Consider the following 16,677-nt stretch of genomic DNA (forward strand, 5'->3'; position numbering starts at 1 on the left):
TGAGGATGACTATTTAAGACAAATATATATTATTTTAAAAATAAATCTTTTAACATATAAATTATTATTAGGAACATTATTAGATACTGGCAGCCCCAGGGTTGATAAAAATCATGATTTTTTTGTTTCTGACAGATTTTTTTGATTTTTTTAAAAAAATCATGATTTTTTTGATTTTTTTTGATTTTTTTTGGTTTTTTTTGATTTTTTTTTGATTTTTTTGATTATTTTTTTGATTTATTGATTTTTTTCGACTTTTTTTCTGTATTCTTAAGATATCGTTTAGCATAATGATAGACTTTTGTTTTGACAAACAATCTTTAACAAAAATATCAATTTTCTTTTCAAATCAAATCAAGTATGCCTTGATTTAATGCCCAGGTTTAAAAATTTGATCGAAATTTTGTTCTTTTCATGAATGTATATATGTACATATGTATCTGCATTGCATTCTCGAATATTTAAATTTTCAAATTCAAATCAAGTATGCCATGATTTTTTGCCCGGATTTGAAAATTTGGTGTTTCTTTTACTTATTATTTGGGATTCACCGCATTCATAATTTGTTATCTTTCGCTGGTTGAAACGCATCTGAAAACTTTAAATACAAAACATTCTTAATTCTGTAATTTTGATAAAATGACTGGCCGCAAAAAAGATCCAATTTGGACACACTACAATGAGATTCATGATGTGAATAAAAAAGGGTCAAGAGCTGTTTGCAAAGCATGCAACAAGGAGATCCAAGGAATTCCGCAGCGATTGAAAGAACACTTTAAATCGTGTTGTGCACATGTACAGAGTAAGTATTTTTGAATATTTAATTAAAGAATAATACCAACATTTTTTTCCATAACTATAATATCTTTTCTTATATTCTAGGTCCTGGTTCCTCAATCCTTTTTACAGCTACCACCACCGGCAACCAAGCAGCTGATCTTTCGATTCCACATGCAGCTAGTTCTTCAGAACCCAGTACCAGCGCAAGCGGGACAGAACATTTGTTATCTCCTCCGATCGCCAAAAAAAGCAGAGTACAACCGATGACAAATTTTCTGGTAAGAACATCTGAAGATCTGAAGAAGCAATTAGATCACCAAATTGCAAGAGCTGTGTATGCTACAAACAGCAGTTTCCGATGTGTCGAGCATCCTCAGGTGAAGAGAACAATTGAAATGCTCCGACCGGGTTATCAGCCACCGTCAAGGTTTGATTTGGGAAACACACTGCTTGAAGAAATATATAACGAAGAAAAGGAAAAATGTTTTTCTTCCGTGAAGGACCAGACGGTTAATTTGTCGATAGATGGTTGGTCTAACGTTCATATGGAACCCATAATTTGCGGATGTGTAACGACTGAGACTGGAGAGGTGTACTTACTGGAAAGCATCGACACGTCCGGGAAACCCCACACAGCTGATTATCTTCAGGAAATATCGAAAAATCTCATATTAAAATGCAAGACGCAGTATAAATGTAGAGTAGCAAGTTTTGTTACCGACAACGCCTCCGCCATGACCCGAATGCGATTGGATTTGAGATCTGACGATGACAATGACGGCATTTTAACATATGGTTGTGCTGCTCATATTCTAAATTTACTGTCAAAAGATTTGGACATTAGAGAGGTGCGAGAGCATGTCGTGCAAGTCGTTAAATATTTTCGCAACAACCATGAAGCGGCCGCAAAATATAAAGCAGAGGGTGGTAGATCCCTAATCATCCCACACGAAGTACGGTGGAACACCCTAGCGGATTGTTTTCAAACATATTTGTCTGAATGGCAAACAATTTTGAAGGTATGTGAAGAAAACAGAAATATTATAGCTAGTGCCATTTACCAAAAAGTTACAAACATGATGCTTAAAAGGTCGATCGAAGATCTGTTGAAAATCTACAAACCAATTGCAGTAGCTTTAGATTCCTTACAACGAACGAATGCCTCGTTATCAGATGCAGTTGAAGTCTTCAAGCAGCTGGAGTTGACGTTTGAAGAACAAGATGCCAATCTTAACCAGATATCAGCGCTGAAAAAAAGATATAAAATGGCCTTAACTCCTGCTCATTTTTTATCTTATATGCTGGATCCAACAAAAACAAGCTTCGCATTGACATCTGAAGAAGAGAACACAGCCCTCGAATATGCCCAAAGCGAATACGCGGGAACAGGCCTCCTTCCTCTGATAATTAAATTCAAGTCAAAGACCGATCCATTCAAAAAAGTGTTATTTTCAGAGGAAGTTTTAAGGAATGTAAAACCACTACAGTGGTGGAGGTCTCAGTTGGGTTCAAATGATGAGCATGGCGAACTTATGCCAATCTTTAACCAATTGTTTACGGCTGTGGCATCCTCTGCGTCCGTGGAAAGAATATTTTCAACTTTTGGCTTAGTCCAGTCTAAGCTACGAAACAGGCTGGGAAACGAAAAGGCAGCAAAATTGGTGTTTCTTTTTAAATATTATAACAATGAACAAAAAATGAATACTTAATTTTAATTTGCTGTGAAGAGTGCATTTACATTTTTGTATGATTTCTTAAGGTTCCTAATAAAATAATTTGATGATAAAAAGTTGCGATTAACAAAGTTTTTCTTTTTAATGATTCTGTTTCAATTTTTTTCATAAAAATCAATTTTGATTTAAATCATGATTTTTTTCAAAAAAATCATTTGATTTAAATCATGATTTAAATCATGATTTAAATCAATTGATTTAAATCAATCAACCCTGGGCAGCCCTATTTCTCTTATTAAAAGGCAACACGTGCCTATTACATTTTTACTATATAATGAAGTAGATTGTCATATAATTATTTATGGTATCAATAAAAGTAAATTCAAAATAATCGGTTATGTGAATACGTGTATTTATTTCGAGTATGAAAAAGTAGAATTAAAAGATTAAAACTATATGTTGTAGAAGATACCACCATGCAACATTCTGTCTTATTGGGCAGAGATTTCTTGAAATTAGCTAAATTAAAATTAACAAAAGAAAAAATTAACGAAAAAGATATATTAATTGAAGAAATAATGGAAAAAGAAATAAATAAAGAAAAAAAATGAAAGTAATAATGATAGACTATTATTCCTTTCTTCGTGACCTTTGTTAAATAACTTAACTTGTTTTTCTGTGTAGGCTATAGGTCGTTTTTGATAACTAATAAATAATTAGTTATCAAAAACGACCTATAGCCTACACAGAACAAAAAGTTAAGTAATAATGATAGAATATTTACGGCCATATTATTCACTAGTTTAAAAAATACATCTGGATGTAAACAATGTCAAATGTCAAAAATTAATCCAATTCCATAATATTCACAACTTAAATCCAATCTTAAATCCAATTTTTTAAATCCATTCTCGTTAAATCCAAACAAATTTAAACTGCTCTCTGGAGGTCTGTTTAACATTATAAATCCAGATGTAAAATTAATTTTCACAGTGTTCAGTTGTTTTTTCACGTATTTTGTGAAGGAAAAATAAAAATAAATGCAAATTATACAAAATTTATTGAATAAACATAAAATTTTTTTTGAGTGAATAATGTGACCAAAAAATTAAATCCTTGGATTTATGAAATTCAGATTCAATGGATTGGATTTAAAACTAACTTAAATCCAAACTAAATCCAGAGTGAATAATATGGCCGTTAGGGACAAACCGAATGGAAATAAAAATGAAAGTAATTTTGTTACAAATCTGAGTACGCATCTCCGATAGTAGGGTAGGATGGTATAAGAATGCGCGGTTGATAAGAGTGCGCAAGGCCATTTTCTACGGTTTGAAAGGGAATATAAGACTGAATGCACTTATTTTGGAAAGATCTAAATGAGTTTGATCTGCTGTCAAAATTTCATGTAAATGTGTTTGTAAACAGAGGTGCTAGTTAAGTTTAAGTTTTTTAGCACTTTTTTTTCCTATATTTCTTGCCAATCAAATTAAATTTTCCGCTTATCAACAAAAAAATAACAATAAACAAAGTATGGGACATTAAAAAGTCGACAAAAAGAAACATTTGAGGAACACGTAAGACTGGTCATAAAGTGCATTGTAAAATACATATATATTCTTCGATTACATGTCTGAACGTGTAAGAGTGCGCACCATGATGATGTATAAGAGTGCGCGGGTTATAAGAGCAGTAAATGCTATCCAAGGCTTCAAAATAACTGACATTTGTCCATATACCAGCAAACAGCAGCTAGAAAAAGCAATTCCAACCAAAAAGAAACCAAATAAAAGTTTTACAAAAAACAAGCTAATGAGAGTAACTAGGAAATATTGAAATTTTCTCGGAACCATTAATCGAAGACTAAATTGATTGTTCCTCATGCAAGGAGTGATGGGTTGAAAAATACTCTGTTTATTTAAAGATAGGCAATTTTATTTGCGACTTTTGTGCGAACTTACACCTGTGCGCAGCTGCGCACTCTTACAAACTAACCCGCGCACTCTTACACAATAGGATGTATAAGAGTGCGCAAATTTCCTAATGTGGTATTTTGTTTATAACTTTTGAATTAATACATTTTTGTTACCAGTTTTAAGTTTTTTTCGTTGCTTTGATTATAAACTAAAAACTATATATAAAAAAAGTAGTTAAATTCTTTTTGTTATTGTTTTATTTGGCATTTTGTCTAAAATGCGCACTCTTATACCATTTTACCCTACTCGTGAAGAAAAAGACAGGTGATATAAGATTATGCGTTGATTACCGGGTTTTGAATAAAAAGACATTGAAAGATAATTACCCGCTTCCACTTATCGACGATTTGTTAGATAGATTAGCAAATACAAAAATATTTACGTTGTTAGATCTGAAGAGTGCCTTTCATCATGTCAAGATGGAAGAGGAGGAGGATGGAATTTTTGAAGATGGCGTTCGGTCTGAGAAATGCACCTTCAACTTTTCAGCGTTTTATTAACGCAGTCTTCGAAGATTTGATCCGAGCTGGTAAGGTAGCGATATATTTATATGATATTATGATAGCAACAGAATCGGTAGAGGAACATTTAGAGAAGAAGTTTTTAGAAAGTTAGTTGTAAATAAATTAGAAATAAGGGAAGACAAATGTTGTTGAGCGAACAAACCTTTTTAGTAAACAATGAACACAACTACAATTGAAAACAACTGCAACCAACTTCGTTCTACGTTCTTTTGAGACGATAGAAGCTGCCTAAAAAAGGACGCCTTTTTACACTTTACTTTTATTTCAAACTGTTCACTTCATTTTCATTATCATCTTTTACTTTTAACTAAAAATAAATAGTTTTTCCAAAATAACTTTTGCTCTTTTCTTTGTACAATTAAAGAGATTGTCCAACAGGTTATGGGCCCAGTCTTGTAATAAGTTGGCAATAAAGTACATTATTTCGAATTCTCCAACATGGACGACAGAGTGTGCATCCCGAAGCTGAATGCCACGAATTGGCAAGTCTGGAAAATTAGAGTAGAAAGTTTCCTAGCACGAGACGACCTGACCAATGTAATGAAACATTACAATACACTACATACTTACCATTCCCCCCTCGTTAAATCGAGCTTTACACGCGCATGCCTACATTTAAGTTAACCTTGAAAAATAAATAACCGAAGTAAGGGAAACGAATAATATACCTACCTACATTTAAGCTAACCTTGAAAAACCGAAATAATAAAAAAAAGAGACGAGAACATACCTAACCTTGAAAATAACATATAAAATAATAATATCGATCCCACGATGTACTCCGTATGAAGAGAAAATCCCATCTAATCATGATCTAAAGCAACCAACAACGCTGCATCGATATTTTCCACACTGATTAAGAAGAATTTTGATAACAAAGGAGAATTGATAAAATTTTCTTATCAATCAGTAAGATCTACGCTGATGGCATCGATTTGCAAACGAACAACAGAGCTCGGTGGTGAATAGGTATGTTTCATGAAAATAAAATCATGAATGAGGAGAGGTGTGGTGGATAACTATGGAATATGTTTCGCTGAAGTGTGGGGAGTAATAATGGAAATATTCATTAAACACTATAGTCCAAGTATGTAAGCAAAATAAGAAAATTTTGCAAATGTTTTTGTTCGACAGAAAACTATTGAAAATAACTCTTTGTGCTTAATAATTCACACTGAGTTAAGTTCAATAGTAATATAAGAAGCCGCCATACAAACGACAAAATCATCATTCAATCGTGAGCATCGTAAGGAGAAGCAACTCCAGGAGTTAGAACGGAGCTAAGTAAAAAAATAAAATAAAAAAAATTAAATTATTAGACTTCCCCCCACCAGCGGTAAGGGGTCTAATAATATAACCGACCAGTGTACCAGATTACCGGAGGCAACTCCGTGATTTTTACCGGGGGCAACTCCGTGATTTTTACCGGTGGCAACGCCGTGATTTTTACCGGGGCAAGTCCGTGATTTTAACCGGGGGCAACTCCGTGATTTTTACCGGTGGCAACGCCGTGATTTTTACCGGGGGCAACTCCGTGATTTTTACAGGTGACAACGCCGTGATTTTTACCGGGGGCAACTCCGTGATTTTTAACGGTGGCAACGCCGTGATTTTTACCGGGGGCAACTCCGTGATTTTTACCGGGGGCAACTCCGTGATTTTTACCGGGGGCAACTCCGTGATTTTTACCGGGGGCAACTCCGTGATTGTTATAGGGGGCAACTCCGTGATTTTTACCGGTGGCAACGCCGTGATTTTTACCGGGGGCAACTCCGTGATTTTTACCGGGGGCAACTCCGTGATTTTTACCGGTGGCAAAGCCGTGATTTTTACCGGGGGCAACTCCGTGATTTTTACCGGGGGCAATCCAAGATTTACCTATCAACCAAAACCCTTCCCTGCTTAAGAAGTCGAAGGAAGCCGCCGACCGACCTGAAGAAATCATCAGGAATTACCAGCGCGAAAGAACCGTCAAACGGATTGTTTTTGACTAAAAGGCCTAAATAAACACAAGAACCGGAACCATACCATAATTATTAAGAGAATTGTTTGTTTGTTAATTAAGATTTAAGAGTTAAATATAATTAAAACCTTTTGATTAAAGTTACGTGCTTACTTTAATTTGTACCTTGGAATCCGGCGAGCGAAACCTCAGCCTTTGACAAAAAAGCAAAAAAATTGGCGCCCGAGCAGGGACCTTAAAGGTCTTTACCGAAAAAAAAAACAAACTCTTAAAGCTTAAAGGGCAAAACGGCCTAAAACAACATTCAATTTAATTAATAACAATTTGGTCACCAAAACATTTCTGAACTCTTCGATTTTTTTTTAAATTCTGTACCCTTACCTAAAAGTAAGGCGACCTTCAAGGTCGAGCAAACTTATTAAATTAAAAAAAAAAATTTTTATACCGAACCTGCACCGAACCGAAAGGTTACACACCGACCGTACCCCCACCGAACCAAGAGGTTACATACCGCCTATTTTTTTTAAATCCCAAGAGGAATAAAAAAAAAAACAAAAACCGCAAAATTACCGTACCCGTACCGAACCAAAAGGTTATCTACCGTCCGTATCTTTAAAATCCCACGTGGTCCAACAAAACAACCGAGAGGTTACCGTAACTGCACCGAACCGAAAGGTTACCCACCGTACAAAATCCCTAGTGGTCCAAACACAACCGAAAAACCTCCGTACCCGAACCCGACTGAATTCCCGTTTTAAGCCAAAATGTCTGAAGAAGGCGATAGCTTCGACATATTTTCCAGTATAGGAGCAATTTATCTCCTTAATAAGGAGGAGCTCAAACAAAGGATGGCTCAACTAGGCCTGAGTACCGAAGGTACCGTGGCTGCCCTGCGTGCAAGCTTCAGTGCACACATCAAAGAAGCCAGAGTCCGAAAATCCATGCAAAACTTGTGCGAAGAAATGGAAAGGTTGGTTGCCGAAAGGGAGTATCATGAAGACGCCCCGCCAACTGTCCCCGTTTCTTCCAAAGACTCTTTTGAAATCGAGATCGTCGCTGTATATCAGAGTGGATCTAATACCAACGGAAAGGTACAGCAACCAGCGTAAACAGAATACCAGTACCGAGTACCAGAGTTACAAAAACAGCAGAAACCGATATATACCCCAGCTACTTACGCTGCAATCAACGACCTGGAGAAGATGACTCAGCACCCTGATTATAGAGATTGGTGCTACCCATCAAATCTTCCAAGACCAGCTGTTACGACTATCACTTCAGCAGCCCATACCGCTATTACTGAGTTTGAACAGACGACGAAGTTACCTGAATACCGACCTTTTTACTATCCGGATGAAGATACTCAAAATATGGGGCCAAAAACGACAATGTCATACGTCCCATGTTCATTACCGGGGCAACACAAAACCGCCAGTAGAATACCGAACGTAGGTCTCTACGTCCACCACTTCAGTGGCTACTCAATTGCCAAGCCACAACCCGAGGGCTAACTACCCGAGAACAATCTTACCAGAAGGATGGTCATGCGATAGAATTCCGATGAACCGTGAAGCCGAGGTATTGAATGTAGTCCGAAAATGGGGTCTACGATTCGACGGCTCCGGGAGTGCATTAGAATTTATAAAACGCATAGAAGAGCTTGCCGAATCATACAGGATACAGTCGGGTGACATGTTGCGGGCTCTCTCAGAAATTTTCCGAGGAACAGCTTTAGAATGGTACCGTATTAATCGAGGAGGGTTTCGAAGCTGGGACGACTTCCACCAAGCATTCCTAGGACATTTCCTCCCCATTCGGTTCGTTCACAAATTGGAGGATGAAATCTCCAGGAAAAGACAAGGCCCTCGAGAAAAGGCCAAGGATTTCATCAGGGCAACCCAATACTTGATTCACCAACATCCTACTATGCGCATAACAGATAACATCGATCGCATCTACGATCGGCTCCGTCCCGAATACCACCTATACATCCGTCGCAAAGATTTTAAAACCCTAGAAGAATTAACCGGACTAGCGGAAGAATTTGAATTCATACAAAATGAAAGCCGGAACCAAACCCCTGCTACTGTGCCCACCAAGACAAACCCAAGAAACCCGTTCAGAAATACAAGTGAGCAGTTTGACAGACGCCCTGTCGAAGGTTACGACCGCAAAACGCATTGTTGGAAATGCAAACAAAGAGGCCACTCTCAAGCCAACTGTCTAAGGCCCTTCCGTAAATTTTGTTCTTTCTGTGGGAAGGACGGTATATTGACCCGAGACTGCTCTTGCCATATGCAAGATGCAGCTATACTGAGCGACCTGCCTAAGCCAACAGAACCGACCGTAAAAACCGAATCCCCGATACCCGCTACCACCGAGCCAACTGCCCTAAAGGCGAATGAGGTAAAAACCGACGAATCAAATCACATCAATAACCCATGTGAACATAAGGAATTAGAAACCCTCGCGATACAAGAAAGGAACCCAAAACTTGAAGACGCGATTCCAGGACAAGCTGAAACGCCTCAGACTGAAGTCAACTTAGACCCACGTTACTTTATACCCATCGTGATAAACGGACTTCAGCTTTCAGGTTTGATGGATACTGGGGCCACGAAATCTTTCATTAACAAGAAAGTAAGACGGCTTACCGCATTCCGTTCGGATGGCGAATGGTGCCCCAGTATATAGCAACGAACACTACAACGTGTCTATTTGCATAGGAAACGAGGAAGTGCAAGGGGAATTGACATACTTTAAACAGTTAAAACAAGATGTCATCCTTGGAATGGACCTCCTTAACCTGTTCGATTTTGTAATGACAATCAAAGGTAATTAGATAAAGACATTAGAGATTCCACAAGTATGCTCCAAGGATCAAATGTGCGTTTTAGGAGGCAAACCTCTTTCGTTAACACAACAAGACCGTCTAAATGAGTTGCTAAACCGAGAATTACCCAAGTTCGACAGATTGCCTAATTTAACTAACGCTGCAGTACACCGTATTCGACTAAAGACAAACGAACCGTTTCGTCAAAGATACTATCCCAGAAACCCCGCTATGCAAAGGATAATAGACGAAGAAATCGATGAGCTGCTTGCAGATGGGAGGATCGAACCTTCTAATAGTCCTTATAGCTCGCCCATAGTCCTTGTAAAAAAGAAGAATGGAACTTGGAGAGTATGCGTTGATTACAGACAGTTGAATGAGATTTCTATAATGGATGCCTACCCGCTACCGCAAATATTGGCCGTACTAGATAAATTGAAACAAGCTAATTTCATATCCACAATCGACCTTAAACAAGGATACTGGCAAATTCCCTTAGAGGAAGAATCCCGCCCGGCTACCGCTTTTACCGTCCCTGGACGGGGTCTGTTCCAATGGAGAGTGTTACCATGTGGGTTAAATTCTTCGGCAGCAACATTCCAGCGGCTGCTAGATTCAGTTCTCGGTCCAGAAATGGACCCTTTTGCTTTTGCTTACCTTGATGACATAATAGTCATTAGCAAAACTTTTGAAGAACATCTAGAACACTTGAAAGAAGTATTTAAACGACTGCAAGCTGCACATTTGAGAATCAACCGCGAGAAATGCGAATTTTGCAAGAGAGAGCTGAAATACCTTGGGCATGTCGAAAGTGATCAGGGTATAAGTACCGACCCAGACAAAATATCCGCAGTACGAGAACTAAATGCACCCAGAAATGTTAGAGAACTACGCCGGGTACTGGGAATTGCTTCCTGGTATCGACGTTTCATCAAAAGCTTTTCAGTAATAGCCACTCCGCTCACCCAATTACTAAAAAAAGATAAAAAGTGGGAATGGGGCCCATCGCAAGAAGCAGCGTTCAATCTAATGAAAGACAAGCTAACAGAAGCCCCTGTTTTAATGTGTCCTAACTTCGAGTTACCGTTTACGCTCCAGACTGATGCAATCCAATACGGCTTAGGAGTTGTCCTATCCCAAAACACTAAAGGACAAGAGCGAGTCATCGCGTACGCAAGCCGAACACTCACCGACCTAGAAAAAAAATATACAGTCACCGAGAAAGAATGTTTAGCCATCTTATGGGGAATACGTAAGATGCGACCCTATTTAGAGGGTTACCACTTTACAGTCGTGACCGACCACCATTCGCTCAAATGGTTACATTCCTTAGAGAATCCTTCAGGAAGACTTGGGAGGTGGGCTATAGAGATGCAACAATACGACTTTAACATCGTTTACCGAAAGGGTGCCATGAACGTGGTAGCAGATACCTTGTCAAGAGACCCACTACCTATCACAGATAGCGAAGCTCTTGTGTTCCGCTTTGGGGTATCCGAATGCGAAAAATTATTACCGGCATTCAATCCAGCCGACAAACAAGGATTGAGTGCCGAGGCATGGGTAAGTGCAATTTGTACGTTTAAAAAAATGTTTCTTTGGGACGATATGACCATCATATTTTATGGATCCTTGCGGTTGGAAGAAGCCGCAAAAATTTGGTTTCAAACACAGAAGTCCCAACTATTAACGTGGGAACATTTCAAAAGGCAATTTATCAAAGCCTTTCCAAGCATAACAGATGAATCGACCATCTTGTTGCAAATCATGGCCCGAACTAAGCGGCAGGATGAAAGTGTAGAAAATTATTTCTACGACGTTGTGAAGTTATGTGCGCGCGCTCGGATGTTAGACTCCATGACTATGAATTATATATTATCGGGTTTTAATGACGAAAATTTAATTAACACGTTAACAGCATCTAATTGTAAAAGTTTCGAAGAACTGCTATTAAAAATCAAAAATTATTTCCCAGTTAAAGAACAACAGCAGAATAGGGAAAGACTAGGACAACGGTCTGACGCAGCGGGACCTTCTGGGTCAAGATCTTTTGAGAAGCACACCTATCAAAGGGCTTGTTTCATTTGTGGAGCTGTGGGGCATTTGGCTCGTGACTGCCAAAAGAAAAATTTCAAGGAGGGGGGACGAAATGATCGAGTGTGCTTTAACTGCCAAGAGCGAGTGTCCCAAACCTAAAAGACGTCGATTCGCAGATGATTAAATGATTAATCGCGACGATGGACGGGAATTAAAGTCAAGTTTACTAAAATATGAAGTGGTTGTACGAACAGTTCGATCGAGTGATTCACAGTGAACGGGCGCAGTGCCGAGTTGTATGCTATCTAATAGTTAATATTTATTGTCTAACATTTAAAACTAATATATCTAATAAACTTTTTACAAAAATATTAAGCTTGATGCCTCTCAGGACAAGATCAAAACGAGGACTTATAAATATAGTGGGAACTGCTCATAAATGGTTATTCGGTACCATGGATAAGGAAATTAGGGAAGAGATAAACGAACATTTAAAAACAATTGAAACTAACGACAAGAAAGAAATTCAGGTAGGACTCAACAAAAAAAATTAAAATAATACACAGTTAGTTAAAGAGCATCAGTCAACAGATATTTTAGTGAATTAAACCAGAGTCAAAGTAAGAATCAAACTGATCGGACGTCTTTTCCTTTGTCTCGCGTGATTTCTATTTTAAACTTATTTAAATGTCTGAAGAATGTGCAAAGTGTAATTTAAAACTTGATGCGAATTTCGTAACTTGTGGCGGTATTTGGCGGTATTCTCTTAACTCAAAATTAAATCAGATTTTATCAACTGTTTGCGATGAGAACTATAGTTCTAATAAAAATAACATTTTTACAACAACATCACAATGATTGTGCAAGTGTAAGTTCTTTACCATGTTCAACTAATAATAATCCTGATCATGGTTCAGTGCACACGGAACCTACTGTTAACGCCCCCGCCCCATCCACCAATAAACAATGAAAAGTCTAATTAGCAATTGGGAGAAGAAATCCTTCAATTGGAAAAAGTATTAAAAGACCAGGGTGACCAACCACCACCGTGAGCTTAAGACTATTACAACTAGGGAAACATATTCCCTCATTTACTCGCAATTAAGTTTGCAGTGGAGTAAATTTACGAGGCTCGAGACTACAGATTCAATACTCGCTGAGTATTTGAGATGCAGATAATGGTCTAGATTATCCACGGGAGCTTTCAAATAGAATGAGTTAAATTGTGTTTTGTCTAAGTTTGGGGTCGTCTTTTTAAACTGATCTTAGACGACTGCGTTGCCCTGACTCTAAAGTCAGTGGCTGGGTGGGTACCAAGTGAGTCATCAACATCTGACACCAATTTTCCCTTGTATCGTGTTCCCCTATACTAAATACGTAGCTCGAAAAGAAATTCCTAATATATTTGCCTACTCCTTATCAAGAATCGGCATGATAAATCATTTTGTGGAAAAAATTAGAAGCGGAAAAGAACCTACCAAAATCCGACGGAGTCATAGCTGCGCACTGCCAGCATGCCGAACATTTTTTTTCATTTTAATTTTTTTTAATCGCCTAGTTCCCCACAGTTGCTGAAGGAGATGGTGACATCTGTGATAGCTCCCCAGCAGGTCATCCAGAGGATCTCACCACCGCAGAATATTAATTTAGCCTTCCAGCAGGGCTGACAATAAAGCCCATCTATAAACAAATTACAGGAAGCCATTTGACGATATTGCAAAAAAAAATATCTTACAATTTAAGTATACTCCATCCTCTACTCCACAAAATTAAAATGCCTGATATTTTCCTGTTCTAAACGAAAGTTAAAAATTAATTAACACGTCTTTTGACCCCCTAAAATGACACCAAGAACAAAATGTCTATCAAACAGAACTGCGGAGAGATGTACCACTTGCATTCCAATTGTCCATCTTGGCAAGGTTTCATGCAAAGAGGAAATGATTAGTAAAATTCTTTTGTCTGGCCGTCATCGTGTGAAGTAGTTCCACATTGACAAGCAAAAGAACAAAAAAATACTGCTAAGTTAAAATATTATTAAAATAATTTTTAGTTAATTATTCGGCGCGGCGGATTCAAATTTCAAATCGCCTTTTTGGCGAAGTTGATTTTTTTTTATCGCCAACGCTGATTAAAATTTAAATATCAAATCCTCCTGCATCAGGTTAATCTTCAAATATAAATTTAAGATCTTTTGTAAAAAAAGGAAGGATGAAATAATTCCTTTTAACTAACCGGCGCGCCGGTCGGATGGAAAAATAATTGTTGCCTGTGTAAAAAAAAAAAAAAAAACAAGAACAGTGTTAAATTGTGATGCAAAACCGACGCTAATCGTGTTGCATACACAAACACAAGTTTGGGGAAAAAAGAGCCATTGCAACGGCCGAATTTGAAAACAGCAAAGATTGTGTGTAAAAACAACAAAAAACAACAGTGTTAAATTGTGATGCAACTCTGACGCCAATCGAGTTACATACACAAACACAAGTTTGAGAAAAAGAGCCATTCGGCCGTTACGAATTTGAATTTTGCAAAAACTGTGCGCAGAGAAAAAAAACAGAACAAGAACAAAGTTGAGAATTATTGCGCGAGAGAAAAAAAAATAAAGAGACGAAAAGCCACAATAAAAAACGGCTTCATCGAAAAGAAGTTGATGAAACAGAAACCACCACTACAACACAAAACAAAATCACTCAAGAGGGAGGAGCTTATACTGAGACAAGGAGACAACGAAAATAAGAAGAAGAAAATAAAGAGAAAAAAGGGGTGAGTGAATAAGTTGTTTGCGCATTTCCTTTCTCGTTCAATTTTTGAGTTTAATTTAAAGTCTGTTGAGGAAATTTAAAAGTAGAGAAACTTCCAGAATATAGTCCGTCGGGTGAAAACTATTTTTGATAGTAAAGTTATTTTTTTAAAGTAAATTCTCGGAGTAGGTAATTGAATTGAAAAGGATGGAAAGGGAAGCTATATTAGGACTGACAGTTGACGGACTGAGGACAAAATTAACTGAATTAGGGTTGGAGACGGGAGGTCTGAAAAGTGTCTTGCAGGATAGGCTGCTCGTACATTTTGGTTTGGTTGCTGACGATAATGAAGAGGGGAATGCCAGCTTCGAAACTCCATCAATTCCTGAAAACAGATTCAGGGGAACATTTACGCTTCGCGATATCGAAGACTCCCTTACGACTTTTGATGGAACCAGCCACCAAAACGTCACAAACTGGGTGGAAGATTTCGAAGAAAATGCGCTGACGGTTGGATGGAGTGACATCCAAAAGTTTATTTTTGGTAAACAGCTGCTCAAAGGTGCCGCTAAGCTCTTTGTTCGCAGTGAAAGAAACATTAATAGCTGGGTTTCATTGCGCAGGGCTCTTATTAAAGAATTTGGTACCAAGGTTTCGGCAGCGGAGGTACATCGGCTGTTGCGAAACCTTAGGAAGAGAGCTTCCTAGTCCTTTAGGGAATATCTTTACAGTTTGATTGAGTTAGGTAAAAGTATTGATCTGGATGAAGAAAGTACAATCGAGTACTTCATCGAAGGTATTCCCGACACCAGACAAAATAAACTCTGCTTATATCAAGCCTCTACAATCGCGCAGCTGAAAACGCAAATAGTAATTTATGAAAAGATGAGGGGTCCTAGTCAACAGTCGTTAAATCCAAGAACAACAGTAGCATCTACGAGTTGTGCTGTCATCAAGAACGAGAAAGGAGAAAAGAGATGCTTCAGGTGTGGCGAAGCGGCACACTTTGCGAGAGAGTGTACAGCGAGGCGTGAGATCAGGTGCTTCAGCTGTGGGCAGCCAGGGCATAGGTCAGTGGAATGTAGGAATAGGGGACAAGAGGGGCAGAAGGGGAATAAAAGGGAAGCCAATGTTCACACTGCGACAACGTGTGATACGGAGGAAATACCAGAGTCTCAAATCTCGTTGGCAGTTAATTGTAATCGAATTTTCAAAGACTTTATTTTGAATGGCCAGTACTTGTCAGCCTTATTCGACACGGGTAGCGACCTAAACCTGCTGCGGTATGATAGTTTAATTTTAGTAAACGGTGTTGAGCTGAGCACAGCTAAGAGAAGTCTGTCGGGTATTGGGCAGAAAGAGATTGTCGGGGAATGTAGTTGCGAGGGTTGGCAGGGCAGGATGCAGAAGCAGGGCTGGAGGCACAGTAGGCAATGAAGGCCGTGGGTGTAGGATCGAGGGCGGGATTAGCCAAGGGTCGGATACACAAGAGCGGAAGGTTTGCGAGCGTGCCGTAGCGGAAGAGGCTAAGAATGATTTATCAGCAGTTAGGTAATTGTTGATGGAATTCGGAGCAATCTGCCTGTCAGCCGAGGAAGGAGAATTTGCCCGTAGCGATTTTGCCAACCTAAATTATTTGTTTAAACCTAACCATTATTAAGTCTTTAATAAAATTATAACGTATTTAAAATAGAAAATTTGAGCCAGTGTTTTGTTTAAAACGGAAAAGCCTTGAAGCTGTATTCATCGATTCTAAAGATGATGAGAAAGTAGTTTGGAGTTAATTTAGTAAGATCAAAAACGTAACAAATCGTATAGATGACCTTTTAATTAAACAGGAATTTTACAAGGATAACACAGGATTGGGAAATGCTAAAATGCCGAATAATTTCGCAAACTTAATACAATTTTTTAAACTGCCCATATCTCTAAAACTTATGTGTTTCTTTCTTAAAAAAAATTAATGTATAGGTGGTAGACTGTTTTTGAAAACATTTTTTCTTCAATTCCCAATTGGCATTTTTGATTTTTTTTGTTCTACTTGTAAAATATTTTCGTTTAAGTTTTTTTTTAACAGTTTTTTTTTATCTAATACAATGCACGAAATATATATTTTTTTTTAACAGAGACTAACATTTAGAACTGTT

The 16,677-nt window shown here is 38.0% G+C and overlaps 1 protein-coding gene across 1 annotated transcript; it reads left to right on the forward strand.

Moving 5' to 3' along the window:
• Positions 1 to 216: 216 nt before the first annotated feature.
• Positions 217 to 2,691, forward strand: LOC129918423 (uncharacterized). Its single transcript, XM_055998945.1, has 2 exons — positions 217 to 802; positions 883 to 2,691. Exons 1-2 carry the CDS (start codon positions 640 to 642, stop codon positions 2,487 to 2,489), a joined length of 1,770 nt encoding a protein of 589 aa, XP_055854920.1. The 5' UTR covers positions 217 to 639; the 3' UTR covers positions 2,490 to 2,691.
• Positions 2,692 to 16,677: the final 13,986 nt, after the last annotated feature.

This window comes from Episyrphus balteatus, chromosome 4 (genome assembly GCF_945859705.1).
Source record: "Episyrphus balteatus chromosome 4, idEpiBalt1.1, whole genome shotgun sequence".
In the NCBI taxonomy this organism is placed as follows: domain Eukaryota; kingdom Metazoa; phylum Arthropoda; class Insecta; order Diptera; family Syrphidae; genus Episyrphus; species Episyrphus balteatus.